Source organism: Oryzias melastigma, linkage group LG16 (genome assembly GCF_002922805.2).
Source record: "Oryzias melastigma strain HK-1 linkage group LG16, ASM292280v2, whole genome shotgun sequence".
Lineage (NCBI taxonomy): Eukaryota > Metazoa > Chordata > Actinopteri > Beloniformes > Adrianichthyidae > Oryzias > Oryzias melastigma.
In genome coordinates this window covers 8471556-8491548 of record NC_050527.1, presented here as the reverse complement: position 1 = coordinate 8491548, position 19993 = coordinate 8471556, and the positions used below count along the sequence as shown (strand labels likewise).

The window sequence follows — 19993 nt, the reverse complement described above, 5'->3', positions numbered from 1 at the left end:
ATACGATGTTGTTCTCATGTCTAGGATGAAGAGGACTATGATGTCATGCAGGACCCGGAGTTTATTCGAAGCGTTTTAGAGAACCTCCCAGGTGTTGACCCCAACAACGAGGCAATACGGAACGCCATGGGCTCGCTGGCTTCTCAGGCCGGATCTAAACCGGATACAAAAAAGGATGAAGAGGAGAAAAAGAAGTGACAGTGTAGTGAAAGCAATCCTAAAAAAAACAGTATGATCAATAAAAGAGAACTGAATGCATGTGCTTATTCAAAGGTTGCTCCATTCAGACCAGCTGGGTCATCTTTTTTATGTATTTCTGTAACGAGTAAACAGCCTTTTCTGTACCTTAGGACATAGTCTGGTCCTTTTTTTTCTTCTTTTTTTTTTGTTTGACTCTTTTGTAAGAAAAATTTCCAGGAAAATAACACTGATTCAATAAATCTATAGAACAAGAAAGCATTTTCTCTGCACAAGTAAATGTTTACTGGTTTTCACTTGCATTGCACAACTGGTAAAATGTACCTAGTTTAACTTTCTTTAAGCTGAAATATACCTTCAAATATTGTAGAATTGCACCAGTTCAACCTTTGTGGAAAAAAGAGTTTTACTGGAGTAGTGGTAAATCAGGAAATAAAATTAAGTTTATCACAGAGCTCTGTTTAGTGTCTATTGACATGGTACCCGTTTCAGTTCTTTCTTGATTTGAGTTATTTCTGTGGAGACAAAAAAAAAATGTCTTGACCCATTTCTGTAGTTATTGGATCAAATAAAGTAGTTAAAAACGCTTGTTAGATTTTAGAGAAGTGTTTAGTGACAGTTTCTGAGCAGAGAGCTCACAGAAATGTTACTATTCTGGTAAGGAAGAGGAGGTCAATCATCGGGAGAACATCGTATTTATCTGTCGGATTAGAGTTTCCCATGGGGTTTGCAGGGGAGGGCATCTTCCTATCCCAGCTGACATTCCAAGGTATCCAAACATTTGATAAACTGTGATGCTGCTTCATATCCTATGAGAGTGGAGTCTTTGTTTAGTCTGATCTTCATGTTGTGCGTCAAAGGGAAAGTCCAATAAGCCAAATCTTTAGATTTAATCTTATGGATCTTCGTAGTGCAATTTAAAAAGTAAGCACATTTAGCCTCCTTTTCTGTCCTGGATCTAATAACTGTAGTAGTTTCACTTATATTATGGGTAATTATTTAATACAACTTTAATGTTTTGTTTTTTACATTAAGTACTTTACCAGGCCTTTAAAAAAAGTGTTTCTTAACTTGTGTATTTCTTTAGTTAAGCGCATATTTTGTTAAGTTTGCATTTAACACTACATTAAAGTGTTTTGAATGTTCTAAACCTGTAAATATACTACTGTAGCAATATTTATTTTACAGAAATATACTTTAATTTACATGTTTTTAAGCTAAGAAAAACATAAAGTATTAAAAATATGTCTTAAACCCGCCGAGCTGCAAAGGGACTCATAAAAACAACAGAAGAATTTTCAAACTAGTTGAGTCGCGCGACTTGATGACGTAAAACGCATGCGCCCAGATCGAAAGTCAGGAACCAACTTCGCAAACAGAAAGGTAACAAAATAACTTCGTATTAACGTCAGTTTTTCAAAACGTAATATGCAATATACTTGATTTATTTGACACTATTAGAAGTGATGGCGTGGTGACCAGCGTGCGGGTTCGAGCCACTTTGAGTCGGTTGAGTCGTGCGGCTAGCTAGCATGTCGCTGCGCTACGTGTTAGCAGCAGACACTTGTTGCAGAATGACGCTGAAGTTTGTTGCTTTAAACCGTGTCCGACGTTGTGCTTTTATCAGTTCTGTCATTTATGACTTTGCGCGAGGCAGATATTTGTTTGCACAGAAAGCCACCATCTGTTTACTTTGTTTTGAATAAGAGTGTCGTGTCACACCACTCTGTTGTAATATATGCCAACACATGTTGTCATATAGTCATTCTATTGTTATAAAATACTGTTTTATCTGGTTTCCATGCATCTTTATATGCTATTTTTTTTCTTTTTTATGTTTTTTATGATCTATTCATCTGGATCTAATAAATTATTCATCCAACTAATACAGAAAGTACAATTAACTTGAAATATCTGTTGCTTTTAGGGGTCTTGAGCCTTGACCTGGCAATGGGGGACATGAAGACCCCAGATTTCGATGATTTGCTGGCAGCCTTTGATATTCCGGACATTAACGCTCAGGAAGCTATACAGTCCAATCCAGAGGAGCAGCGCGACGAGCCGAGGGCGAATGCTCCTCCAAGTGAGCCTCCTGTGGTCAGCGTGATTGTTAAGAACACAGGGAGATCAGAGTCTGTTGAAGAGAAGCCTGTTAAGGATAAAACGGATGATTCTTCAGACGGCGTCTTGACCTCGCCGATTCCTGCCAAACTGGACCCAACGTCTCATGATGCTCCGACACCACAGCTCGGTCCTAAGACGTCTCCAAGTTCGTCCATGGATTCTGAGATGATGAGCAGGTTTGAAGACCAAATGGTTTGTAATCGAACGCCATGCCTCCCGCAGCTGTGGGCCTCGTCGCCATCCAATTCTCCTTCTGAGCAAGATGAAGAACCCGAGTCTCGGCCCTCACAGCGAACCTCTAAAGCCGCTGATGGTTTGAGGCCCCTTCTCTACTCACAGTCTTCAAAGTCTGCCGACGTGTTACTGCCTCCACCTCTGCTTCAGAGCCAGGCACGCCATCCTCAGGACAGTCAGTCATCCTCCACTGTAGCTCAAAATGGAAACATGGATACTGAAATCAAGCGTGTTATAAATATGGATGAGGAGGATTCAGAGCCAGATATAGGAAGTCCGCTGGTGATCCAGGAGGGTCCAGAATGCGTCACTTCTCCCCTTTTAAATAACAAAACAAAACTGCATTCCGATCTTTTTGAGCATCCTGGGAATGCATCGTCTCTTGTTCCTGATCCTCCTAAACTGTCTTTTAGCTCTGCACTGACACAAAGTAAATCCCAGAGTGGTGAGGGTGGAAGAAGTTCTCCTGTCTTCACCCAGCATGGGAAAGATGGAACACCTACTTCCCCAAATTCTTCCACATCAGATCCACCCCCCCAGAAAGCCCATCATTCCCCTTTTCCTGCCAGCACAAACTCAACAGTAGTCCAGGAGAATTTATACCCAGAGCATGTGATTGATGAGAGAGACTCACCTGAGAGCCCCCCTCCCAGTGAGACAGGCTGTCTGTTAACCAACCAGAGCAGCAGCTCTGATGTGGCTGCACTGCCAGGATCAGCCTCGAGTAACAAGGAATCTTCTCACCAGCAGCAGGAGCTCAAGGAAGCAGAGTCAAGTCAGGATGACAAACCAGGGAGACGAAGTGAAGAAGTGGCTGGAGATGGAGACGAACCAAATAAAGAGAACTGCAGCGCTGACACTAAAGATACAACATCCTCCTGTGCAACTGAGACGGCCTCATTTCCTCTGCGACCCCTCAAGGTGAAAATCAAAATGCCCACTGGCAGCATCACAAGGACTGTGACAGGTGGAGCATCTAAAAGAAGTGTGAAAGGATCTGCAAAAAGTGTGGACAACTCCAAAAATTCACAAGATGGTTTAAGTGCAAGATCTAAAAAGGAGTTAGCGCTGCAGTCAGAGTTTACAGAAACACTGCAAGAAACAATCAGAGAAGAATCCTCCGTGGAGACCAAGCCCAAAGTGTCTGCGACAGCAGTGAGCATCACGAAAACGGCAGCGCTGCCCTCTATCTCCTCTGCCAGAGTCGGCGCGGGCGCTTTAAACCTCCGCAGTCTGGGTCAGAAAACTCTAAACACCGGAATGACGCTGCCCTCAACTCTACCTGCACTTCCCACACAAGCCAGCGGCAGACCGGCGTCGATCGTCAACAGCACGGGGGCCATCATTTCCAAGAACCAGTCCAACCTGGTCGAAGCTTTCAACAAAATCCTCAACAACAAGAACCTGCTTCCCACTTATAAACCAGAGCTGAGCTCCCCCCTGCCTGCAGAGTGGGGCATTAGTCTTCCAGCACAGGTAAATGATTGATCAAAAAAAACTATACTTTAGAACTTCAAATACTTGAAAACAGGTATTTACGAAAATATATTGCTATATATGGCGGACAAATGAAATGAAGGAGTTAAAACAGTTGTATAAATTGTGCTCCATAAGGGATTATCAGGCTTCACATCTCACAGAAAGCCTGTCCGATGCTCCTCAGGGTTACCGCTGCCTGGAGTGTGGGGACGCCTTTGCCCTGGAGCAGAGTTTGGCGCAGCACTATGACCGCCGCTCGCTCCGAATCGAGGTGACCTGCAATCACTGCGCCAAACGTCTGGCCTTCTTCAACAAGTGCAGCCTGCTCTTACACGCCAGGGAGCACAAGGAGAGAGGCCTGATCATGCAGTGTTCCCACCTAGTCATGAAGCCTGTGCCTGTAGACCTGATGATCAGCCAGCCAGAAGCAGCAAAAGAAGGTTGGAGAATCTTTGTGGATTGGTTGTTCTTTTGCTTTAAAGTGTCTCCAACTCTATTATATTTTACCCCTTTAGGGTCATCTCCTTCAGTGTTGGGGCAGGCCACTTCAAAGCTCTGGTCACTGACCGGCAAAGGAGCGGAGGCGGCACCAAACACTAGCATTAAATGTCCAGAGTGTCAAGCTCAGTTTAGCAGTAAAGAGGAGCTGGCGGACCATTTTCAGGAGGTCAAAGCTGCTCACAGTACTGTAAGTTTTTCTATTCTAAGCAATGACTGTAGGGGGGGTCAGAAAGGGAGACAGTTGTATATAGCAGTGGGAGGGACATTTAAATAATTTAAAGTTGTAAATACTAACTTTTTTTTTCGAGACCATAATGTACTTAGTTTATATAGGCATCTGGATTATTTTATATAAATAGGAATAAATTATTCGTAGGCTTTTATCTTATTTTGTTTTTTGTAGTTGGAGATTAGGGTGGTAATTCAGACATAGCTCTTCCATATGGATGATGTCATACTTGTGGACCCCAGGAAGAATAGTCTCACCTTTGGTTGAGACTAATGGGGATCCTTAAATAAATAAATAAATACTTGCTCTGTCCAGTTCTCACATACAGTCCATCGTTCTAATACTACAAGATAGGATTAAAACATCTTACTTTTGATGAGAAATTTAAATTTCTGTTAATGTTTGGGATATTTTTCCACCTCACTATAATTCTAGCTTATTGTAATGTTTCCTGCTTGTAACATAAATCTAAGTTATAAAACTATAGAATAACTTCCTGGTTTGCTGAGATTTTTTGACCCATTTTATTTCCTTAAAATCTAAAAGTAATAATAATTGTGTTTTTAGTATGAGTTTTTAAGTTTTTACTTAGTGTTTTCTAAATTTTGACTCTTATGGCTTTTTTCCCGGTTTATCCAGTCGTGTACAGAGTGCTCCCCTACCATGCTGCTTCCCAACCACTGCAGCTCGGCGGCACATCAGCGCTTCCACCAAGGGAGCCAGCCACACGTCTGCCCGGAGTGCGGCCTCACACTCAAACAGCCGCTGTTCCAGAAGCATTTATACGAGACCTGCCTGCATTTCTCTCGTCGTGTTGGCTACAGGTACGGCCTCCCGGTTCACGTCACCTCTACCTTCAATCATCTTCTGCCTTTAGATCGACTTTTCCTTCGCCTCCCTGTTCTTACAGATGCTCCAGCTGCCTGGTGGTGTTTGGAGGTCTGAACTCTGTGAAGTCGCACATCCAGCAGGCTCATTGCGACGTGTTCCACAAGTGCCCCAGCTGCCCCATGGCTTTCAAATCTGCCCCCAGCGTACAGAGCCACATTAATACCCAACATCCAGATCTCACCGAGGGACAGACTTTGTATGTAAAACACACACTCAACGTGGTCTGGTCTAACTTTCCTTTCACATAAACTAACTTTGATTTCTATTTCTTTGCAGGCTAATCTATAAATGTGTCATGTGTGACACGGTTTTTACATATAAGCACGTGTTGCACACCCACTTTGACACTCATTTAACCAACCAGAGGGTGCAGGTGTTTAAATGTCCCGAGTGCAACAAGCTGTTCTCTCAGAGACATTCAATGCTGGAACATTTCAAGGTAGCTCTGTCTTAAATATTCAGACACAAAAACCCCCGCAATTCATTTATTTCATTGTTTTTTTATTAACGTTCCTCAGACCCACAAGACCGTTGCCATTAAAGAAGAGTTGGTGTCACCTGCCTCTGCGAGCTTCAAGAGCTCCGAGGGAGAGGGGGAGCCGGAAAAGGGGATGAAAAGGAAAGTCAAGGCTGAAAGGATCAAAGCACCTTCAGGTTGGAAGTGTCATTCTTGCAACCTGCAGTTCATGGAGAAGGAGGACTACATCAACCACATGAGCAAACAGCACGGCAAGGTCTCAAAGCGAGCAAAACGGCTTATGATCAACTTAAGAGCTAAACCGAAAGAACCCCACATGTGAATGTTTGTGTGTTCAGACGCTGAAGAAGTTTCCCTGCAACAAGTGTGAGAGCTCTTTCACCACCACCTCCAGCATGAGGCGCCACATCCGGGACAAACACAAAATTCTGAGCCGGGGCTTCCGCTGTCAGTGAGTATTCCATCCCTTTAGAGGAAAAGGAGCACAAAAACTTCCCTTTAGTAGAGATAAATAGAATAAAAATATCACATTTTTTTGTTTTTGTTTGAAGGACTTTATTTGTGCATCAAAAGCTAAAACGGTGCTAAAGCTGAAATTAATTTTTGTGGTTTCATTTTTTTCAATTTGGTGTGACCAGCCATCCTCAGAGTTTGCTCCAGATTTATTAAAGATGCAGTTGAAGGGTGAGATTTCCAGATTGAAGACCAGAAAATGAATTAGAGAGGACCATGTGACCTTTATCATCTCCAAATATAAAATATTTTTCAGACAACAAATGCTGTTAGAAGAAGATGATTGATAAAGTGCATATTTAAGTTTAATTTTCTTAATATTTGTCCTCCATATTAAGAAAAATGCTGCAAGAACATGTTCAGAACCAAGTTTTCATTGGAGTGGGTCTTTAAGTAAATTCACTACAGCTAACAGAGTAAAATTGAAACTATCAATGATGTGTCAAATCCTTAAAGCACTGGTCTCTAACCATTTTCAGGCTACAGGCTGGTTTAAATGAGACAATATTTTCACGGACCGGTCCGAACTGGGCCAAAGTTGGCATTTTTAAGATTTTGAAAATCTATTCTTAATATGAAATACTACTACAAGAAATTTTGCTCCAGATAGATAAGAAAAATCTATTTTTTTTAACAGATGATGAAGATTCAATGAAACAATGTTGTCGTTTGTAGAAGTCGTTTCTGGTTTGAAAAAACCAGGCCCTGGGGTTGGGGACCACTGCATTAAAGTACGTCTTAAACGTGTTTGTAGGTTTTGCTGTGAGAGTAAGAAAACCTTCAGCAGCAGAGCCATGTTGGAGAGACACATTGAGCTGAGGCACGGCGTGGACAGCCTGAACCAGGATGGAGGGACGGTAAGCTTCTGCCGCCGCTCTCATTACAAAACGGATGGCAGGCGTGTTTTCTCAGATGTAGTTTGTGAAACTGCAGAGAGGATATGAAGCCGACAGCTCATCGGAGCAGGACAGCGTGAGGTCTCGCCGGAAGCGCAGAGGGGTGAAGGTGGAGCACGACGAAGACTCCACACACAGGATGAGTCCGGCGAAGAAGCTGCGCTCCTGCGCTCCCTCCGAGTCTGTGTTCAGCTGCGCTCCCTGCGGCTTCTCCACAGACGTCCAGGCGGCGTTTCAGGAGCACATCAGCCAGCACAGACAGAGCGCCGCGGAGAGCACTGGCCTGCAGTGTCTGCAGTGCGGCGCCTGCTTCACATCTTCATCCTCCCTGTCCCGCCACCGCTTCATCTCACACAAGGTGAAAGACGCATCCGGTGACGGCCCGCAAAGTCTCGGTGGGCACCCGGCACCCTCCCCCGGCAACACCACAAACCCCAGCGACAGAGGCCACCTGAACGGCTCGGCGCCAGCCTCCCCGTCCAACCAACCGTCCACGGGTCAGGGAAAGGACGAGGAGGGAGGGCTGGCCTGTAAGGTGTGTGGCAAACACTTTGAAAAGACATCCGACCTAAACACACATTTCAGAACTCACGGCATGGCTTTTATTATTGCAAGAAATGCAGGAAAAACCATCTGAATGCACGGGTGAGTATCCGAGAAAATCCCTGCAAGTGCCTTTACTGTTTTAGTCATGGGGGGCTCATTCACCTGTGCACCCACGTAACCAAAGAGCTTCTCAGCACTGTTTTTACAAGTTTAAAACTCAGGATCTGCTGCACTTCAGCCACAATATTAAAGACGTCAAAACCGCTTCCTGTTTCCTGGAGGCTCAATTAGACATTTACATAAATAAATGCAACAGTCATCATGAAAGTCTTTTTTAGCATCTCAGAATTAAAAAAAGTTCTCACTCAGAAAATAGTTTCACTTTGACAGACATTTTGTGAAGTATATTATATTTTTAGATATCTTTAACCTTTGTTTTGTATCTTTGTAGCGCATCTTTACATTTTGTTTTTAAAGTTTAATGGAGGTAAAATGTCTATGATTTATGTGTTACTGTAGAAACATCCATCTTTGAACATTTAAAGTCTGTAATTGTACTAAAAAAGTAACAATAATTTAACACATTTAATAAATTAGGTTAAACACGCATACACACAATATATATATATATAAAATTCAATTAAAATCATGTAAGTAAAATAGTTTTGCTAAATATTTATCTAAATCTATCAGAATCCTGTAAAAACAAATTGTTCTTTTTGCAAGATGATTATTCTTTTTACTTTCCTCCGAACATGAACTTGTTTAACGTGTTTTTTAGTCCTGGACACTTAAAGAGAATAAAAATCCTTGAGCCACGTACCTTTGTGTTCCTTTTTGATATTCCTCATAAATTGTGTCAGTCATCATCTTTTGATCTAAAAGTGTTGTGGGGGTGGGTCTGTTGGTAACCCCACCCCCTTCCTCTCCCTGTTATGTAACTATGGACATATATCATCATCTTTTGAACAAAGCATAGTGTGACGTCACCCTTAGGAAACGCCTTACCTCCAGTTCCAACGAAATGAGGTAAATTCAGTCTCCATTTTTCCACGGAACGACTCCGCCATGTTGGAACCAGACAACATCAGTAAGCAGTGATTGGTCCGAGTTGGTCTGAGTCGTCGTTTCTCTTGCAAATCTGGAGTGAACTTGTTTAAAAGCCACACCCCTTCCACTGATAGCAGGTTCTGGAGAATCTGTCAAAGATTTTGAACAATGTAGGTGGGGCCACTGGGCACCACATGTTTCCACTGAGGCTTCTGATTGGTCAGTTTATAACTCGTGATAAAGAAAATATGTCATGGGAAAAAAATTTAGTTTAGCAAGAAAATGTGAAAAAGAGGTACCAGAACAAGAATGGTTATTCTCCCAAACAGAACGACTGAATAATAGCTGTTTATTTCTCCATAGAAGTCTATGGGATTTTGGCTTTCTGGGATCGGCGGGTACTTCATTTTGAATACAAAATACTTAAATACAATTTTAAGGTAAATTTTCTTTATTTGTGACCTCCATCATTAGAAAAATGCCACAAGAACGTGTTAAAAACACTAAACACAAATTTCATCTTTAAATGTCACATCAGTGTGTGTTTTAGGAAAGATGGTACAAAGATTTTAGAAAAATAAACGAATAAAGTTGAAAAGGGGTTATAAGTCAGAGCAGTGAAATAATGTGGGTCTGCAATATTAAATGTGTGTTTGGACCATTTTGTTTCATTCAATCCATCAATTTTCCAACTTAACAAGTTGCCAGTCCATCATAGGCGAGAGAGCTAACCACTGCACCGCCGTGCAGCCCAGAAGAGGAATTCGTTCCATCATCCATCTTATTTTGCTCATCCAGGACTGGGTCACATGTTAAAGCAAAGATGCCCAGCCTTTCCTCTGCCGGTCACTTTCTCCATCTCCTCTGGGGGGACCCTGAAGCCTTCTCAGGTCAACCAAGAGATGTGGTCTCTCGAGTGAGTCCTGGGTTTTCTCCAAGGCCAACTCTGGAATTGGTTATTCTTTTAAAATATTAATTTTCAACGATGAAATTATTTTTTATTAATAAAATATATAATCAATATTTTATTTTATTTACTTAAAGAGGATTTTTAAAGATCCCAACACACATTTCAGCTTCAACTTTTATAATTAATTTAAATGTAACTTTTTACAAGATATGATTCACAAAATGACATCACTACTGTATCGCTAAACCACTTTCCTCCAATCTAAAACTGGTCTTCACCTGTCTTCAACAAATGTCTAGAGATGAGATTCTAAGTGCACGAGGAGGGAAAAGTGTCGTGTGCTTTGATTGCAGCAGGAAGGGAGAACTGGGTTCTCACAGCAGCAGGACTCCTGTGATGAGAAGCAGGAGAGGCTTCACCAGGAGGCAGAACCCGTCGCCCATCAGAGCAGGAGCTCCAGAATCTGAAAGTCACATGAGAACATTAAGGTTACATTAAGAAGCCACAGTCAGTAGGAACACCAGGTAACTTTTTAAAGTACATATTAGAGTATTTGATTAATTCCTGCCACAAATTTTACAAAATGTTAAGTTTTAAAGTTCAGCGGCAGACTTACCATTACGTAAAGGTAGGGGATTGCAAAGGGCCCCCCAACGCTTTGGGGCCCTATTATGAATACTTATAAATTTATCAATTTATGAGATTAAATTTAAAATTAAATAAGAATAAAGTCTTAAACTGATGGTAGAAAAATCTATATTTTACAAGAACAAAATCCTAGGATAAGGAGAGAAAAAGTCTAAATTTGACAAAAAAAACTTGACTTGTGATAAAAAAAGACTAAATTTTACAAGAATAAATTCCTAAATCTATGAGAAAACAGTCAAAATTAGATGCGAATAAAATTGTAAATTTATGCAAGAAAAGTAAAAAAAAAGTCATGAGTAAAAATATTTCACAAGAACAAAGTTGTAAAATCATGAGAAAAAAGTCAAAAATTTTACAAGGAAAATGTCAAGTTTTTTTTCCCAAAAATTGCATGTCCCATTTAACTTAAAGCATTTATTAAAAAGATACAAACAAACATTAACTGTTTAACTTGTGTTGGAAACAATTTATAGAATTGAGATGGACATCACACCACTCGTGAATGTTGCCTAATCTGCTTAAATGTTTTGCAAATGTACTTTATTTTGATCAAATTACAATTTTATTTTGAAACGTGTCCCACGTAAAATTGAGTCATACATTTAAGATTTCTTGTTCTTGTGAAATGTTGACTTTTTCTCAAAATCTCAAGACATTATTCTTATATTTTTATACATTTATCATTTTTTATTGTGGTCCTTAATAATCCCTTGTAAGAAAATGAAAAGGAGGGAAAACGCAAAAAAGGAGGAGAGTAAATTATCCTTTTGAGAGCATTTTCTTTATGGTATTGACGCCACTTCATAATGAACTGCTTTGCTCCATCATTTTATTTTATTTTTTTTATTTTTATTTTTTTAGTAAAACCTAACTAAAACTATTAATACAACTGGTGCAGAGTGTTATTGTTCACCTGGGGCCCCCAAACTGCTAAGTCTGACTCTGCTACTATTATTAAATGTTATTAAACACACACACAGATTATTTTTTTGTCATTTTGTTTGTATGCTTTACCAGACTGTGCAGAGTTCTGTGGTGGAGCAGTAGAACCAGTTGCAGCTCTTTGAACTGCAGCCAGCTGGTCTCCACTCAGCACTGCCCGCTGTCCACTGGTCAGCAAGGCAGCGTTGTCGGGGCCGAGAGCCTCCAGCTGAGCAACAGACAGTGCCTGATGGGAAAAAAAATAAATAAATAACCCTTAAATACATTTACTTCAGCAAAAACCTCAAATTCACATTTGTTCTTTTGAGATTTACAGAGTATAAAAGTATAAAAGCATCATCAAATTGACTTTTGATTTTCGCTCAGCTGCCGTCTGGTTGGAGGAACTCACCGCCAAGTTTTCTGGAGGAATATGTGGGACGCAGCTCTCAGTCAGAAAAGCAAAGACGGACGGTTTGAGAGAAGCCATTTCAGCCGCATCCAACCCAGCTGCAGGAGAAAACACAGGAAACAATCTTTGACCCAGAAGGGATTAGAAAACAAAAATCCTCTCTACAGGAGTCGACACACAGCACTGATACGACTCAAAGGAGGAGGAACCATCTCACCAATGATGCTGTGTAAGTCAGACACTCGCGCTTCAGTCCAGGTGCTTGGATTTCCAAATGCCGACACTGTGAGGTTCTTGAGCAGCTTTTTCATGTTAGATGAGCATTGAACTGCATCTATGGAGCCCACGGCGTCCCTGTGACACACAAACAGAACCATGATCTCAAATCTGCTAGTGGTTTGCTTTTTTGTGTTTGTGTGTGTGTGTGTGTTGCACAAACCTAAAGGCGTCCACACTCAGCTGACGGATCTCACTGGAGTTCAGACCACAGATGAAGCGGTTCAGTGCAACCATCTCTGCAGCTCCCATCCTGTGCACTGTCAGGTTGTTGTATTTAGCAACACTTTTCCACACTGACGTCATCTAATGAGACAGAAACCCCCTTTAAGAGAGAACTTGGTATATTAGACATGACCACGTCTGTAAATGAACCTGCGAGTTGTTCCAACCACAGTGAGCGATCCCCTCTAGTATGTCCAGAGAAAAGGGAAGCTTCTCCAAGTTGGAGTCGGAGAAACCCCGAGTAATACATCCCAACCGTGCAACATCTCTCTCTGTCATCTGAGTTACTGGACCAAAAGCCTGCAGGGGAAAAGAGAATAAAGCATTTTAGACTCCAAAAAAATAGAAAAACCTCAGAAAAGGAAAACAGCTCTTTAGTGAAACAGGACTTAAAGGTTTCTGTGCAATGATTCAAGTACTCATAAAGTAAATTAGATTAATAAAAAATAGTTTGATTAAGAAATTAGTCAAAAATTCTTAAAAATATTTTCCTAAAGTTAGCAAAAAATCTGCCAATTGGGTGAATAATAATATGTAATAATTAAAATTATTTTTCTAGCAAGACAGAAAAAAACAATTTTTCTTGAAAGAAAGGTCTTTCTACCATCTGAAGAGTCAGTTTTTGCCGTATTATTATTTTTTTGAAATTGATTACAGCAGCTCCTTATTTCAGAATCAAAAAAAGCAAAGATAAAAAGAAAGAGGACTTTTCCTCTAACTGGATCTAAAAGGAATAGTTCCCTTTTATTTAAGCTCTGTACCTGAACTCCTTTGTGACTGAGCACCTGCAGCTGGTCTGCACTGTAACCAGGTATTGCTCCTAGGGTTTCTACGGCAGCCAGAAATGTGCTGTTGGACATCGTCTCCAGCTTTGGTGCTGTCCAGTAGACGTTGTTCATTCCCAGTTCTTCGATCAACTTCTCGCTGGGATCTATTGCATTGACGGCTGAGCCACTTCCACTACCAGCAACTAAAAGGTAAATGAGTAGATAATTAAATTTTTAGATTTAAATATTCCTGATCATTTGAAATAAAGTCTCTTACTTCCTCTTTTTCTGCGTGCAGCACTGGATGGGCTGGTGGTCAGATCAAACAGCTTCTTCTGCAGAACATCTGAAGTGAAGTGGAGGCGGGACCTCAGGAAAACGAGAACATCCTTCATCCAAGGCTGACAGAAACCAAAAGATTAAAATCTACAAGTTAACGCTCATTCAAAGATGCAACGGTGGGTTTGATGATTACTTTATTGGGTAAAAAGGATGTGGTGTTATCATCCAAAAGAAGGAGGGGACCAAGACACTCCATCGTCTTTTCTGACCAATCAGATGGATTCCTGCGACCGAACAGCAACACATCAGACTCAGCTTTCTTTGAAGAGTCTCCCAACACCAAGTTTTCCTACCCAAAAGTCTGGTTGACCATCTGAATCAGATCTGGCCGGTGGAGCTGGGCAATGTGAAAGCAGAAAGCCATAGTCCGGAGGCTGAACTTGATGACATCAGGAGCCATTTGCTGTATTTGGGAAGGCTTCACCTCGCACAAAAGCTGTCCAAGCCGGGACACATCTGCGATTGTCAGTTCTGACAGGTTTCTGCCCTGCAAATGCACAGGAAGTTGGAGCCACAAGATTGATTAATGTTGTAGTGGATAAATCCCATTGAAGAAATGTTTGTGCTTCCAATAGTGTGTCACAGACCAAGACTAAGTCAACATGTTTGTGTTGGTGGAAATGTTTGTACATTAGAGAGGCAAAGCAGGGCTCTCTGGGTAATTGCAGGCCGTGATGGAGCATGAAGAGGCAGCGAGCTCAGGTTAGCCGTTTGCATTTTGTCAAGAAACGCCCGGCACGTGGAGTCAGGCAAATCCTTCACATTCCAAGGCCTGGAAATGCAGAAAAGGAGCTAAAAAACATCTACGTTTTTGCCATATTAGAAATAGAAGTAAATGCTCTGCTTACGGTAAGTGCAGTAACAACATGGTGGGAATCACATCCAGCTCCTGTTCTGTGATGGTTTTAAAATAATCGGATCTCTCTTTTTCCAAAGTTAGAAACAGTTTTTGGGCTGCACACCGTGCCTGAAAACACATTCAATAAAGGGTTCATCGGCTTTAACTGCCTGGATTTGCCGTGTTTGTTGGTACATAAATCCTCACCTGGACTTTGGAGAGCCACTGTGGGGTCTTTGTTATGGCCTGAGCCATTTCCATGACACTGCTGTCTGAAACATTGTCAATCATCTCACAGGTTACACCCTGAAGGACTGAATTCAGCCTCCTGCATCAGAAACAAATATTAGAAATTGAACAAAATGTGGTATTCACTGATAAATGAACTGAAATGACAGAACTGTGGATCTCACTGAAATTGAAGCTGCTTGAGTTTAAACATCTTCTGTGCCAGGTAAGCTGCCTGTATAAGAGACACAAAACATGACGCATTTCTTAAATGTAAACAGTCTGGAAATGTAGGAGAAAGATAATTAAAGGATATCATTTTAACTCTGATGTGGTAAGAGTTACCTGTGACCGACTCCAGGTTTTGTTCTGCACTTGCTCCAGTGAGGTGATGTTTGCTTTGTTGAGGTTGCTGAGAGAAATGCTGCGAAGCAACGGGCCTGGCAACTTCTGCACCAGCTCTGAGGGATTCATTTTTCCAAGCAGCTAAGAGAGAAACATTCAGGTTTCTCTGGGGTTTTATGTATAGATGACATAATTACCCCCTTGATCTTTAGAAAACATTCATTTTCTAAGCTTACTCACCCCCTGAAGCATGGCCTTCAATTGCCCCTTCCTCATTTGTTGGGACATGTTCTTCAGAGCTTCTCTGTCTGTCAGGATTTCCTCCACTTTGTCGTTCTTGAGAGCGCAAGTCGGTAAACCCGCTGCAACCGACTGAAGGGCCAGCAGCTCCTTACCTGACACCTCTTCGCACTGAGGAGGAGCAGAGCATCAGGAGCTGCAAAAATAGAACTCTCATCCCCCAAAACTCACCTTCTTATCCCCCAGCTGGTTCCTGACGATGGTGAGCAGCTGACCAGTCGTCCATCTCAAATCGAAGCCCAGGCGTTGAAGCACATTACTCAGGTTGGTCGCAGGGAGAGCAGACAGCTGCTCAGGACTTAGCATTGTAACACCACTGCCCAGGTGAAGCAGAGCTTCAGAATCACTGGAGTTTGACATCATGCAGTTGACAAGGTGCTTCCTCAGCTTCATGTGGAAAAAGTCAAAACAGAGAGAAGCAGCTAAAACTCACAGTTGTTATTGTCCTCTGAATAATAAAAAAAAACATCTGAGACTTTGGTTGAAAAGAAGAAGACAAACCATGGGGTTTAGGGTGTAATTACAGTTACTAAGTTGAGAAAGCAGTCTTTGGCAGAGGTCAGAGGTCAAGTCTGGAGCATCATAATAACAAGCCAGTGGGCCAAGCCTGAAAAAAATAATGAAAACAAGAAGTTATTTGAATGAGTCTTTAACTTTCTTTTTTTTAGCCAGCTAGCTAGTTTACAAGCTTTTATTTGGCTAAATAAAAATAGCTAGCTAGCTAGCTATTTAGATAGCAAGCTTTTATAAATAAAAGATAGCTAGTCAGCTATCTAGCTATTTAGTTGGCTAGTTTACAAGCTTTTATTTAGCTAAATAAAAGATAGCTAGCTAGCTAGGGGATAGCTTACAAGTTATCTGGCTAGCTAGGGGATATAGCTATAGATAGGGTCTTAACCCAAATTTAAAGATGAAAAAACAAAAGCAAAAACAAAATAAAACAAGATCAATCTTTATCTTATTGTTTTAACCACAGAAATAGACAGTCTTTTATTGTTATTGTCAATGGTACAACACAATGTAAAACGTTATCTTATAGTGCATAATTTATTTATTAAAATGAAATGTAAAAATTGAAAGTGTATCATTTAGTGTTTTAAAACAACCAATTTTAGCTAATTATTTGCAGCTAAATAAAAAGTATCTTGTACGTTAAAAGAGTATATTAGTAAGTTGTTAAAATTTTGGAACTTCAAGCAATTTTAAATTTATTTCTTTAGCAGTGTTTGAAACATTCAATTCAGTTGGGTATAAAAAGCTGTTCTAGAGTTATTTCCACTCAAATTTCATTCTTTGACAAGGTTTTTAAGTCGGCCTCATTATCAAGAATGTAAGCAAACTATTAAAATGTAGTTGTGATTACTTACATTTTTTTTATTTCAAATCTATTACTTAATCAATACCCACTTATCTACATGGTGTTGAAACTCATTTTCACTGAAGCACTCCTGAATTCTTTGGAGGAACTTCTTGCTCAGGCTCGGTCCCATCTCTGCTGCTCCATACATGCTGGATCTGAGCTGAGCTGAGAGGAAAAACTCACAAAGCTGGAATGAGAAAACCAACAACAACAAGAGTTTAACTTTTGGTTTCCAATGCGTGTGAGTCTCTGAAGGAGTCCCATCACCTTATGTTTGGGGCAAAAGTCAATATCCTCTGGCATCAGCTGGGAGATGTAGGGCCCCATGATGGACAATGACTCTGAATCCAACCACTGGAGGGATGGTTTGCAATAAAGCATCAGGCCTGTGTAAGTAATGTTAGAGTGGACATTCTCACTTGATGAAAAATAACATCAGAAAGTCAAAAACTCATGTGGTTCATGATGATCATCTCCTTATGGGTGGATATGGGCTGGACCTGGACGCGGTACAAGTGATAAGTGTGCACTCCTTGCAGCCTGACTGCTACATCACAAGTGCTTGTAAAATCCCACTTGTGTTTTATTTGTGTTACCACTCATACTTTAAACTTGTTTCCATGTAAGAATTAAATGTTTGACTGCATTTTAGTCCGATTTCTTACTTGCTTGGGGATCAGTCGGCGGCCTCGTCGTACAGTTAAAATTATTCTCCAAGATCTGATCTTTTGCCCAGTTGAGCACTCGACTCCTTTGAATGTCAGTCATGGATTTGTAGACTTCCCGTAGCATGTTCATCCTGAAGTCCCAGAAGGTTTGATCATTTTAGGAACACTTGATTAGAACTCTCCCTCGATAACATAACAGGTTTTTCACATACATGCTTTTCATGTTTTGGCCCTCTACTTTGGTGGGAAGCTTCATCGTTTCAGAGGGTTCATCCTCCAGCACAGGTCTGGCTGCCCACAGCAGGGCGTTGTAGCTGTCTGGGTCGATGCTGCTCGCCCTTTGGGTTATTAAAGCCGTCCACGACAGAGGAGCCACAAAAGCTTTCAGAAAACATGATGATGAATCCTGTGGGAACAACAAATGTTATCCTGCAGCTACAGAGGAGATTATTGCCCATAAAACACTTGTTAAAGTTTATTTTTTTTGACACTCACAGATGAGTTTCTTATCTTTTGGATCATGAATGAAAGATGGCTGCAGTTCAACATCCTGTGTGTCTGAAAACAAGAAAGAAAAAAATGTAAAAATGCATCTAGCAGGGGGAAATAACAAAAATACTGAATAATCTAAATGAAGATTTATTTTATCTTTAACATTTTGTGTATTGTAGTGTACTCTTACCATTTTTTCATTCATTTGGGCGAGTTGACTCATTGGGTCATTTTTTCTGCCTGGAGTGACCGAATTCAAGACTTGTAGAAAGCTGGACAGGATCGTACTGGACTGCTCAGCGCTTCTGTCCACTGCAATCAAGTCGCTTTAAAACAACAATAAAATAATAATAGTAATATTTAATAAAAATGAACACAGAAATTCATCATGACCACAAAGCCCTCAACAAATAAATCTGAACCTAGAAAAAAGGTTCTGAGAAAACGTTGAAAGGAATCATTTTACAATGAAAAGACTCTTTGTTTATGGAAAATACAATGCATTAGTTCAGGCAGAGCCGCTTGGCCTCATTTTCATAAACTCTGACCACAACTGGCCTCGTCAGAAAGGCAACACAACAGAGAGGAAAGACCCACACAATACCAAATTACCTGCTATTGAAGACACTATTCAGCAGCGACATCGGAGGCAATGGGAATCCTGCAGAGGACATCATGAACGTCACAAAAGAAGTTTGTTTGCACGCCTGTGAGCCTCATAGTAAAACACAGCCTTCAATAGCATTTACATTACTGAAATAAATAATTAAATACTTACAACTTTACATGATATATTTTTAAGTTATATTTTTCATATTTCTGCAGCAATAACCCCACTCACCTTTGCTCTGACATTTCATCATCTGAAAATGACGAAAAGTTTTCCAGTTATAAAGTTATGCTTGTATGCAGAAATAATAAATAACAATAATAAATGACAAAAAGTATGCTTTAAATTAAGAATGTGCCTAAAACGTTTTAATCTTGATCTCTCTGGACGGTTCTCACCAGTTTTTTGACAGTTTTGTCGTCCACGGTCAGGTCTGGAGGCTGAGCTGAACACAGTAGAGCTGAGTCAGCAAAGGGAAGCTTGCATTGAGCCCATATGAATCTAAACTTGATCACAAAAGGGGAGTAAAAAGATAACTCACCTAAAGCTGCAGAGGTCATGATAAGAATAAAGAAACAGAATCCGCCGTTTGGAGCCATGAGGGACGCCTCTTTTCTGTCAAACATGCATTAAAACAACTCTGCATCAAAGGACAATTCATTTAAATCCTATAATTTAACATTTTTTAAACTACTTTCATGTTTAATGTTGTTGTGATATAGTTGTTATGGGACTTGTTTCCTTGTAAGCAGCAGACTTCATCCTCCTGTGAGCTTTTGTGATCTTACTTCCTTGGTAACTCTCTCTGTTGCTGACCCTAAGGGAGAGTTCATGTACTTTTGAGGATAACATGCAGTCAAAAACAGCACAATTGTGTGTGTGTGTGTTTTTTTTAATCTGCTCCTTATGTGCATTTCAGGCCCAGTTTCTGTAAATCTTTTGGATTCCTTTCACTGGTCTATATAGTAAATTTGCATGCTGGTATTTTGCCTATGCTCAATTTGTTTGCTTTGCCATCTAAATGTTCTGATTTCTAGAAAACAACACAGATAACAAATATCTACACAACCCACAGTCCAAATAATATAGAATTATTTGTTGATCATTATTCCAGGAGTAAAATTAAACAAAAAGGTTATGAAAATGATGACTTCAAAACAATTTTTAATTTAACTTCAATTTATTTGTGCATCAAGCTGTCAGTACTTACAGAATTTGTGTCTTCTAGCTTGAGTTTCCTGGAAAAAGGTTGAAGGAAAAGCAGGACACTCACAAGAGAAAGAGCGCAGAGGATGTTCTTCTTCTGCAGTGATCTCTCATCTAATGTGATCTGGATGGGCGTTTACCTCCTGTTGACTTAATCAAAGCAGGTGCATGACTTGTTTTTTTTTCTTTCTGTATATGACACAAGCTCTATTCTAACATGATCCCACCTCCAAATTTGGGCACAGAACAAATGTTCCGGTTTCTCCAAAAGGCTGAAGCCGAAGGGGCAAATTCATGGTAACTCTG

General features: G+C 40.6%; 3 protein-coding genes across 5 annotated transcripts in view; 2 read left to right on the top strand and 1 right to left on the bottom strand.

The window, feature by feature from the left end:
* The window catches only part of LOC112143812 (26S proteasome non-ATPase regulatory subunit 4), a 4186-nt gene extending 3534 nt beyond the window's left edge, over positions 1 to 652 (top strand). Inside the window, exon 9 of the mRNA XM_024268023.2 lies at positions 25 to 652. Within this exon, the coding sequence (XP_024123791.1) occupies positions 25 to 198 (174 nt within the window). The 3' untranslated portion in view covers positions 199 to 652. The remainder of the gene's footprint in view (positions 1 to 24) is intronic.
* Positions 653 to 1464: 812 nt separating this feature from the next.
* Positions 1465 to 8907, top strand: znf687a (zinc finger protein 687a). The gene is made up of 11 exons (XM_024268104.2): positions 1465 to 1581; positions 2126 to 4032; positions 4220 to 4475; positions 4551 to 4723; positions 5405 to 5589; positions 5676 to 5852; positions 5933 to 6095; positions 6175 to 6390; positions 6473 to 6585; positions 7402 to 7504; positions 7581 to 8907. Exons 2-11 carry the CDS (start codon positions 2149 to 2151, stop codon positions 8178 to 8180), a joined length of 3870 nt encoding a protein of 1289 aa, XP_024123872.1. The 5' UTR covers positions 1465 to 1581; positions 2126 to 2148; the 3' UTR covers positions 8181 to 8907.
* A 1255-nt stretch (positions 8908 to 10162) lies between these two features.
* otoa (otoancorin) lies at positions 10163 to 19993 on the bottom strand (the record flags this gene model as incomplete). 3 transcript variants are annotated; one of them, XM_024268102.1, is given in 29 exon segments in its annotated part: positions 10163 to 10512; positions 11712 to 11865; positions 12031 to 12128; positions 12248 to 12384; positions 12470 to 12612; positions 12682 to 12831; positions 13293 to 13501; positions 13576 to 13699; positions 13774 to 13864; positions 13934 to 14127; positions 14271 to 14412; positions 14489 to 14607; positions 14686 to 14806; positions 14892 to 14941; positions 15052 to 15192; positions 15292 to 15462; positions 15523 to 15738; positions 15853 to 15958; positions 16759 to 16898; positions 16979 to 17097; positions 17377 to 17510; positions 17592 to 17785; positions 17875 to 17937; positions 18062 to 18197; positions 18484 to 18532; positions 18713 to 18734; positions 18880 to 18926; positions 19023 to 19096; positions 19692 to 19993. In XM_024268102.1, coding segments are annotated over 28 exon segments (3417 nt in total). In that variant the 3' UTR covers positions 10163 to 10423.

Excerpts from the sequence above, each read along its gene's own strand:
- znf687a (XM_024268104.2), top strand. The coding sequence starts at position 2,149 with ATGGGGGACATGAAGACCCCAGATTTCGATGATTTGCTGGCAGCCTTT. Across the intron at positions 4,724-5,404 it reads TCAAAGCTGCTCACAGTACT|TCGTGTACAGAGTGCTCCCC; the intron begins GTAAGTTTTTCT and ends CGGTTTATCCAG. Across the intron at positions 6,586-7,401 it reads AGCCGGGGCTTCCGCTGTCA|GTTTTGCTGTGAGAGTAAGA; the intron begins GTGAGTATTCCA and ends ACGTGTTTGTAG.